Source organism: Triticum aestivum, chromosome 2D, assembly GCF_018294505.1.
Source record: "Triticum aestivum cultivar Chinese Spring chromosome 2D, IWGSC CS RefSeq v2.1, whole genome shotgun sequence".
In the NCBI taxonomy this organism is placed as follows: Eukaryota; Viridiplantae; Streptophyta; class Magnoliopsida; order Poales; family Poaceae; genus Triticum; species Triticum aestivum.
Window position 1 is genome coordinate 469328885 of NC_057799.1, and position 9905 is coordinate 469338789.

The 9905-nt window shown below is 44.6% G+C and overlaps 2 protein-coding genes across 2 annotated transcripts; both read left to right on the plus strand.

The window, feature by feature from the left end:
- The first annotated feature begins 1250 nt into the window (after positions 1-1250).
- LOC123053869 (proliferating cell nuclear antigen) lies at positions 1251-3429 on the plus strand. Its single transcript, XM_044477455.1, has 4 exons — positions 1251-1729; positions 1816-1968; positions 2065-2162; positions 2943-3429. The coding sequence occupies exons 1-4, from the start codon at positions 1411-1413 to the stop codon at positions 3162-3164; spliced, it is 792 nt and encodes a 263-aa protein (XP_044333390.1). The 5' UTR covers positions 1251-1410; the 3' UTR covers positions 3165-3429.
- A 3641-nt stretch (positions 3430-7070) lies between these two features.
- On the plus strand, positions 7071-9584 carry LOC123053870 (uncharacterized). Its single transcript, XM_044477456.1, has 2 exons — positions 7071-7578; positions 8124-9584. Exon 2 carries the CDS (start codon positions 8793-8795, stop codon positions 9348-9350), a length of 558 nt encoding a protein of 185 aa, XP_044333391.1. The 5' UTR covers positions 7071-7578; positions 8124-8792; the 3' UTR covers positions 9351-9584.
- Positions 9585-9905: the final 321 nt, after the last annotated feature.

A 9905-nucleotide genomic window follows, 5' to 3' on the forward strand; every position in this document is an offset into this window, starting at 1 on the left:
TCCAAACCCCAAACCGAGGAGGGAAGGGAAGATAGCATTTCCTGTTTGGCGCTCTCAACGCCGGTTAAAGGCTATTTTACTAACTGGCGCATACCCTCCTCCGGCCTGGGCTTGGCCCGTTTACGTTTTCTCTTCCGTTTCTTCAAAACTTCAAAAAACAAGCATATGTGGAATTCGATCCGTGAAACTCTAGGTTCGATTCTAACTGCGACAACCAGCTGGGACACCTCACATCATGTGATCACCTATTTCTTTTATTCATTTTGTGCTGCGTGAACTTGTAATAACAATAAAGACTGGACTATGTTTTTTTCGTGTTTTCTTTGGCCGGTTTTTACTCTTTTTTTTGTTTTTGTTTACTGTTTACTGTTTCCTTTTCCTTTTTCTTTCTCCTTAAACGTGTGAACTTTTCATTTTTTATGAACTTTTCTCAAAACCGCATTTTGTTTCCAGTTTTTGGCTAACATTCAAGTGGACTTTTTTCAAAAGCGATGATCTTTTTTTCAAAATTGATGAACTTTTTCAAATCGATGAGTTCTTTATTCAAAATTGATGAACTTTTTTTTCAAATTCGATGAACTTTTCTCAAATTTCATGATTTTTTTTCAAATTTTATGAACAAAATTGATGAAATTTCTTCATAATCATTGAACTTTTTTCCAAATCATGCGAGCTTTTTTCAAATCCATATACGCCATTAAATCCGAGAACCTTTTTAAAATTCAAGAACTTTTTCAAGTCTATTTAACTTTTCAAATCTGTGAAAATGTTGCTTTTATCCTGAAACAAAGACCAGTCCGGAAGAAAGAAAAATGAGCAGACAGAATTTTTTTTAGCCAAATGAGCGAACAGATCAGGGGCGAATAGCGAGCTAGCGGAGAGAACAGGCGAGCGATCGAGTATTAATGGGCTTCGGCCCAGTAAAATCGGCTGTGGGCGCCAGGAACAAAAATACTAGCGCTTCTTGAACTCCCCCTCCCCACGCGGCGAGCGAGAGAGATGGCGGGAAAGCGAGCTCCCTCTCCCGCGCGGCCCAGAAACACCCGCCCTTTCCCAAACCGACCGCTCCCCTCCACCGACATGTGGGACCGCAGCCCCTCCGGACCCACCCGCAGGCCAATCTTCCAGGGAAAGTGAGCGCGAGCGGGAAAACATTTCGCGCTCCCTCCCATTCTTTCCGCTCCGCATCCCCCGAATGTTCCCCCCTATTAACCCCCCGCCCATTCCCCTCTCCTCCACCCCGCACTCCCGCCTCTCCCTAAATCCTAGGGTTTCTCGATCCACCCCTCCCTCACACCCCCCCGCCGCCGCCGCCGCCGCCGCCGTCCACCGCACTCCCGGGGGTTTCTCGATCCACCCCGGCCCCCTTCACGCCCCGCCGCCGCCGCCGGCCCCCGCCCGCCCGCGAAGATGTTGGAGCTGAGGCTGGTGCAGGGGAGCCTGCTGAAGAAGGTGCTGGAGGCAATCAAGGAGCTGGTGACGGACGCCAACTTCGACTGCTCCGGGACTGGCTTCTCGCTGCAGGCCATGGACTCCTCCCACGTCGCGCTCGTCGCCCTGCTCCTCCGCTCCGAGGGCTTCGAGCACTACCGCTGCGACCGCAACCTCTCCATGGGCATGAACCTCGGTAACATGGCCAAGATGCTCCGCTGCGCGGGCAACGACGACATCATCACCATCAAGGCCGACGACGGCTCCGACACCGTCACCTTCATGTTTGAGTCACCCAGTAAGCACCCCGCCGCCCCTCTTTTCGTTGCTCCTTTTCCTTAGCCCTGGTTGTCGATGGTAACCGTCGTTTGGATGGGCGAACAGATCAGGATAAGATTGCGGACTTCGAGATGAAGCTCATGGACATCGACAGCGAGCACCTCGGGATCCCCGACTCCGAGTACCAGGCCATCGTTCGCATGCCCTCCTCGGAGTTCTCCAGGATCTGCAAGGATCTTAGCAGCATCGGTGACACTGGTATGCCGAATCCCCCATTTCCTGTAATGTTCTGGTCTGCTACACCTGTCACCTCTGTTTCTTAGTACATGTCTGACGGCGGTCTGTGCGTTGCAGTTATTATCTCTGTCACCAAGGAGGGTGTCAAGTTCTCCACTGCTGGAGATATTGGAACCGCAAACATTGTTTGCAGGCAGAACAAGACCGTTGACAAGGTATCTGGCATTGTTTCTCCACTAGTTTGTATATATCTGTTCCCCTTTTATCCATTTATATTGTGGTTTTGTGGTGTATTGCATAATGAGAGTCAGGAATTCCGATTGCAGGGATGATTGTATTTTGTCAATACCTTAATTGTAGCAACATGAATAGTCAGCTGCACCAGATTGTTTACTAATCGCTCAGTTATTATATTTGGACGATTTGGTAGTTATTGTTGGTGGTGTAGTTTATTTATGATACATTTGCCCAACATGTCTTCATAGATGCGCACTACCCACAGTCCTGCTGTTTTGTTCCTTTACATGGCTTAACATGATAGTCTGCAGTTAGCTACAGTTATGTTGCTTTGAAATGTTTAGTTTGTTTACATTATTACATAGTTTTTCACTTCAAAAAGTGTTGTTAGTTGTACATAGCTTTGTTTACTGAAGGTTGAGTCCAACAGATCTACTAGAACTGCAGCTGCATATTTTTGTAACATGCTATTTACTATACCAAGTGATTTTGATGGCCCTTGTACTCTGAGCTGGTGAGCCTGGCAACTCAAGTGATAGTTGCAAGTGTAAAATATTGGAGCACCATTTTAAAATTGTGGTTGAGGTGGTCAGTGAACAAAAAAAGACTTGTATTCAGCTTAAGCCATGTGGAGTATTTATCTCACCTATTTTACACTTGCAAATATTATTTCAGTTTGAGCCTTGGTTTTCATATTGGAGTACCATTTCAGGAACATGTATCAGTATGGTAGCTAATGACTGTTTGTATCAATGCAGCCTGAGGAATCTACCATTATAGAAATGCAAGAGCCGGTGTCACTTACCTTTGCTCTGAGGTACATGAACTCCTTCACCAAGGCAAGCCCACTGTCAGACCAAGTCACCATCAGCCTCTCATCTGAACTGCCAGTTGTTGTTGAGTACAAGATTGGTGAGATGGGCTACATTAGGTTTTACTTGGCACCCAAGATTGAAGAGGACGAGGAAATGAAGGCATGATTGTGTTTCAAGGATCTGCTGATCTTGCCTACAATAGCTGTTATCTGGCACCCAAGATCGAAGACAAGGAAATGAAGGCATGGTTGTGTTTCAAGGATATTCTTATGTTGCCTACATTCCCCTAGTTGTTAGTCGTTAAACCGACCTCCATTTGCTTAACGATTGTTTGTAAGCAAAAATGGTGTTATGCTTGTTTTAGCTATTTAGCTACTTGTATCTGTGACTGTTGGTCCATGGATTTCCATTGATGAATGTTGGTCTTTTAGCTACTTGTATCTGACTGTTGGTCCATGTTACACCAGTGCTGTTATTGGTAGGCAATGACTTGGATTGATTGAATGCATTTCTAGGTATCGCAGAGTGTTTTGCATCAGGTAGATGCTGCAATGATTGCAACTTGCAAAAACTGTCAAATAATGTTACCTCCATTGCTGGAGGCATTGCAAGAACTCAAAATGTCTGAAGATGTAGGTTCCCTTACAATTTGTTCAAACAATATGCAGCATAAGGATTTTGTTGCTACTGAATTTGTCTTTTAGGTTAACATTTAAGTCATTTTCCAACCACTTAAGGTTAGTGCTTATTTATCATATATTGTGTATAATATTTGCAAAAATCTCATTGTGATTGTACGTGCATAACGAATGCGTATGCCTGTGTTTGTGCCAAGTACTGCTGAAGGGGCACAATGCAAACAAGCAAAATATTGAACCTCCAAATGAAACCTGATACAGATGTTATTTCTTCGTAGTATTTTCTTTAATAATTTGATGCTAGAGTTCGTGTTCTATGCTTTGTGGTTAGTTTCTCTCCCAGGCTACATCTTTAGAGTACTTATAATAGAAAATATGGAAGTAAATAGAACCAATAATTGTAGATTGCTGTAGTCACTCCTTTGCGTCTTGTGCAGTCTCAAGATATTTTTAACTGAACTTTCAAAAAGACATCTAAAATAGTGCCAAGTTATAACAAAAACAAAATGCTCCCTACATTTGAATTGATTGAAGTTCTAGGTTTGTCCTAAGGCAAGCTTTATATTTGACCAAGTCTATTAAAATGTTCTAATATATACGACACTAATGAGATCTTGCTTTCTTTCTGAACACTTGCATTACTGGTGAACTCCTTACATTCTCTCAAGTCAGTTGATGTCCCTTACTTTTTTTAATAGCTAGGCAACGATTTAGATTTTTTAATCATAAAATTCTACTGATTGGTCTTTTAGTCGAATGCATTTCTAGGTATTGTTAGTGTTTTGCATGAGGTAGATACTGCAATGGTTGCAACTGCAAAAACTGTTCTAATCATGTTAGTCATGAGGCTGCAAGACAGGATGCTGTCAATGCTGTAATGGAAAGGAATCACGTGGCCTTTTTGCCATGGCACCTCCTGTGTAAACCGTTTTCAGAAGCAGCCCAGAACGGTGAGGTAGAGCACAATGTATATTTTCTGAGAATCACTTGTGTTTTCCTCCAGTTCTCTAATTGCTGAAGGGCTTGGCTATCTATGTCATCTTGTTTGCCTGTTTCCTTGTCTGTATCCAAAATTTAAACACGATGAAGTAACACATGAAGTGGCCCATAAATAACATTGCGAATAATGTTCTGGTGTCATGACTCATATCATCAGGATAAGTGTCCCATCTTTATATTTTTATGTGCAATAGATTGGTGAGGTTTGGGCATCAACGATGATAGAGAAGTCAAATCCCCCTTTTGTCATCTAGAACTTGTGTTTCCATCGTTAGCAACTAATACATGGAGTCATGGATTACTCCTGACTTCCTTTTGGGTACATTGTTTAAAATGGACAAATTTGAGCACGGTGTTCTGCTAGCAATTAATAATCACCGACCCTGAGCCCATACCATGAGTTTAGGGCTTAAGGCTAGCAATAACTATATGACAAACAAACCAAATTCTGAGTTGTATACCAATATGTTTGCCTTATCATGTCATGTATGAAACCCATTCTCTTTACATCCCAGTTTGAAGTGGCAGAAGGCCCTCTTGTGGGTGAGCACACGAATAGGTGCCTGAAGAAATACTGTGAGTGCTTTCAATCTAATATTCCCTGTTCAGAGAATTGCAAATGTATGGATTGCAAGAACTATGAGATCAGTGAAGATAGGAAAGTAATACGCCGTATCACCCAGCGGCACCTTTGTCTATGCACATCAGATGCAGAATCCTGCTATAATGGGTATTACTGGGCCATCTGTGGCTCTTTCTCATGCAGCAGGAGAGCTCTCCAATCTCTCAGTGGCTTCATTAGGCAGAGATCAGCTTATCAGTAAAAAGGATTGTTCACAAGTAATTCTTTTACAGGATCCCTTTTATAATATTCATTTTTTTCGAAATAGCTTTCATAATATTCATGACTTCTGCTTTGGTCATGTGGACTTGGAAAATAATTAAGGTATACACTAAAGCAGCCAAGAACATCTGGTGTCTGATGGATAGCTGACTGAATATTTATGATTAGTAGCTCAAATGCTAGAACGTACCGTTCAGTTAAAACAAAAGGTAAACAAAGTTGAAATTCTGGTTATTAACATATACTTTTGTTTTTTTCCTGTGTCAGGTGACTTCGTCTCTGCTCACTCTTGTTCCTATAGAAGGCACTCAAAGTACTGTCAAATTAGGGCCGCAAGGAGTTACTTATACGTGACATTTTGCCCATGATTATAGCTGATTTCTCATCCGAGCTCATTTAATTGTGTTGTCTGATATATTTCTTATCTTCCTCAAGGCCACTTTTAACTGATACTCCCTCCGTTCACAAATATAAGATGTTTTGCATATTTCTATATGGACTACGTACGGACCGAAATGAGTGAATAAACACACTAAAAATGTCTATATACATCTGATTTAGGAAAAAGTTAAAACATCTTATATTTATGACCGGAGGGAGTATTATCCAGATAGAGAATGTCAATGAGCTCTGTAAAGTATTGGTTCTAGTATCAAGGCAAGCTGCCGGAGCATCTGCAGGTATTGTTTTTCTCTGCAGAAGAATAATCATAACTATGATTCTAATATGTGACTCGTTATGCTATTTTTTTTCTGTTTGCTATCATCTTCTGTTCATTGTTGATTTGCCATCAAACTATTAGGAAGTACAGCGTAGAATACAGAGACCTTGTCACATACTCGCATTCAGTTCAAAGGGATTTCTTTGTTATCCCACCTAAAGAAAATTTGCACATACCTTAAAAGTAGAACTCACTATCTGACAATAGGTGCAAATCTTCTCAATTAGTACCAAGTGCTTGCAAGTTGCTGAGGAGAAGCTTTCGATGTTTGCTTCTGTTTTGGATGAGAACTCGCACGTGCAGAACTTTTATTGCTAGTGGTGTATTTCATTGAAGGATTTAATGGCGAAACATGCATATATGAATTTACATCTTATCACGGTGTATATGCTCTCTGAATCTCACTACCGTTTCATATCCAGGTGTTAAGGAGAACACAACAGAAGAAAATTAGATCGATCAGGGAGTTGCCTTTCTTCCACAAACATATGACGTGGAAGCAATTCAGAAACAACATGATAAACAATTGTGCTCAACAGAAAAAAGTTTAACCGCAGTTCTTGCAATTCCCCCAGCCACCATGAAGAAATTGCCAGACACTTACAAAGAGCAAGAGAAGCGTATTCTGAAGATTCTGCATGACTATCTTCGTGAGCTTGTGAACCACGGAAGACTTCATGGTAAGTGTTAGCAGGTCATCAAGTTCTGTAGATACAGTACAATAGCAGCCATTATCCAAATAAGAGACCCTGAAACCATCTGGTAGAGTGAATTGCAAAAAACCACCACATTTGGGGCATCGTTTGCGGAAAACCATCAGGTCACTAATTTTTTGTAAAAATCACCGCGGATTCAGTAAATATTTTGTAAATAGCACTGATCAGGTGATTTGGCTCATTTGATCACTTTCTGACAAATGGGACCAGATTGTAAGGAGCTGACTTGGCAAAGTTTTAACAGACACACTCCTGAATTATAAAAAGAAAAAGCAATCAGACCCTCCTCCCCCCTGCCTCGATCCCGTCTGGATCGGGAGAGGCCACGAGCTGCCCAACCCCCGCGCCACTCCGGCGACCTCGCCGCAGCGCCACGCGACCCCGCCACCGTGCCGGCCGGCCCCAAGCCGCTACGATCGCGGCCCCACCCCTCGCGCCGACCGGCGCCAAGCGGCTACGACCCTGGCCCCTGCCCCGCGCGGGCCGGCCCCAAGCTGCTACGACCCCGACCCCGCTCCTCTCCTGGGTAGCAAGCACGGCGGCCCCAAGCCGCACGGCGATGCATCCCTTTCTCCTTCCTCCCTCCTCTCTCTTTCCCCAGCCGGCGGCGCGGCGGCGTGCAACACGGACGCATCACCGGAGCAAGCAGCGACCAACGACGGTGAGCTCCTCCGCTGCCTGTGCGTGGCGTGGACAGCAGCGCATGAGCGCGAGGCCATGGCCGAGCAACCGCCCCGCTCCAATCGCGCGGCGGCGCACGGGCCCGACCCGGCCGGCACCGTCGAGGAGCTCTCCGCAGGGACCTCCTCCACTGCGCGGCCGTCTCGCCGGGGAACGCCTCCTCCTCTCCTCTCTCTGGCAGTTGTGCAAAAGAGGGGTTGATTGCTTTTTCTTTTTAGATCTAAGGGTGTGTATGTAAATGTTATGCCAAGTCAGCTCCTTACAATCTGGTCCCACTTGTCAGAAAGTGATCAAATGAGCCAAATCACCTGATCAGTGCGATTTACAAAATGTTTACCGAATCTGCGGTGATTTTTGCAAAAAATTAGTGACCTGGTGGTTTTCCGCAGATGAAGCCCTAAATGTGGTGGTTTTTTGCAATTCACTCATCTAAACCTGTAGTTATTATCTGGCTCTTTGTATTTGTTCGTTATCAGCACTGCTGCAAGTAAGTATCCCATATTTAACAGCTCTTGGTTTCTGCAGAAGAGAAGCTCTCTTCAATGTCATCGCAGTTCCACGAGCGAACCTCTGTCGGCAGCAGTTGCAGCTCGTCCATATCAAGGGTCGCAGAGGTTACCAGGATCAGATTAACAATCCGACAAGCGCTCCATTCTCCAGCAAGTATCAAACACCAGGTCAGCAGTCAATGCATACGTCTCAATCCAATAACTGAACTGAGATGAGCAGCCCAGTGCCATGAGCATAATGCTGCAGCCAAAATGATGATTTAATTTTCTGCACAAAAAGGCCGCCGGCATGGCATAGCAAACCTTCAGTGCTCCCACAGAACCTGATTTATGGATTTGGTTTGAGCATGGCTCGGTTCTTATGCTAACTTTCTGTTACTACTCGTCCATGAATTGCCGTTTTCTAACCAAATTACACTGTTTGCATATATCTTTTGACGTATATATGTGATCATGCGAGGGTCTGTAAATTCTTGTTTGGGCAGTAACCTGCCCCGGCCCGTGACCCATAGGTAGACCACCCCGTTGCGATTAGGACTCATGGAGGAGCGCGAGCGAGCCGGAGATCAATTGCGCGCCGCCACACGAGTCTGACACGGAAGCCGTGTCCGGCCAGAGCCGGAGATCAACTACTTACCCAAGCACCGCATATCCGATCGACCTCTCGTCATCGTTCCTCGACACCATGGCCCAAGGCCAAGAAAGCAAGTGCACGAGATGGACGATAGGCGTGACAACGATAGTTTTCTTTATAGGTATTTTTGCTCCTCTTGCGTGGTACGCCGAGAGGCCAGCTGACACCACGTACGAGGTGACCATCACCAGCGTCGGCGGCCTGGACCCGGCCCTGGATCTCCACGGCGACCGGCAGGCGCTCAGCCTGGTGTTCGGCCTCACCGTGCGCGTCGACAGCACCCACAACAAGCTCTTCAACAGGCGCATCGGCGGCGCCGGCTCCTCCGTGGTGGTGTACGGGGACGCGCTGCTCGCCAAGGGCGCCGTGCCGGAGCTCTGCGTGAAAACATCAGGGGTGGGAGAGGTCGCGGCCGATGCGTGGGGCTTGAACGTGCAGGTGCCTCAATTCCTGCGGGACCGGCTGGCCGGCGAGCTAGAGAGCGGCCAGGCGGTGGTGGACGTGGCGGTGCGGACTCCCGCGGGGTGCTACATAAACGGGTGTTTCGACGCGGTGCTCGTCTGCAAGGCCAGGATCCAGGGGGGTTCTTCTCCGTGTTTCTCTATGTAGAGACTTATCAGCGGCACGGGCGCAAAACAGATAGTTTAGAGCGTTTTTTTTGCAGTTTATTTTATTTTTGCTTAGGATAGCATGAAGGAATTTTTGTTTTCAATCAAGCGCCATCTTTTGTAGTGGATCCAAATTTTGTATTCTCTATCAAGAACTGTGTTTAATAGTTGATCTGAATTTTGTATTTGCAATCAAGAACTGTATCTTATAGTGGATCTGGATTTTATTCTTTCAGTCAAGAGCTATGTATATATTATACTTGCCTGCAAAAAACTTATAGTATTATACTACCTGCAAAAAAATGTATTTTATATAATAAATGCATGCATTCCCTCCGTCACATAATGTGTTCATCACTTTTCGTGAAAACCAAATATCATAAATTTGATCAAGTTTTTTTTCTAAACAAAATTTGATCAAGTTTATAGAAAAATTATATATATCCATAATACAAAACATATACTATATGAGATATATTTCATGATGAATCTAATGGTATTGATTTGGTATAGGAAAATTATATATATCCATAATACAAAATATATATTGTATGAA

Bases quoted from the DNA above. Each gene is read 5' to 3' on its own strand.
- LOC123053869 (XM_044477455.1), top strand. From the start codon at position 1,411: ATGTTGGAGCTGAGGCTGGTGCAGGGGAGCCTGCTGAAGAAGGTGCTG. The intron at 1,730-1,815 runs GTAAGCACCCCG...ATGGGCGAACAG, and splicing joins CTTCATGTTTGAGTCACCCA to ATCAGGATAAGATTGCGGAC. The intron at 1,969-2,064 runs GTATGCCGAATC...TGTGCGTTGCAG, and splicing joins TAGCAGCATCGGTGACACTG to TTATTATCTCTGTCACCAAG.
- LOC123053870 (XM_044477456.1), top strand. From the start codon at position 8,793: ATGGCCCAAGGCCAAGAAAGCAAGTGCACGAGATGGACGATAGGCGTG.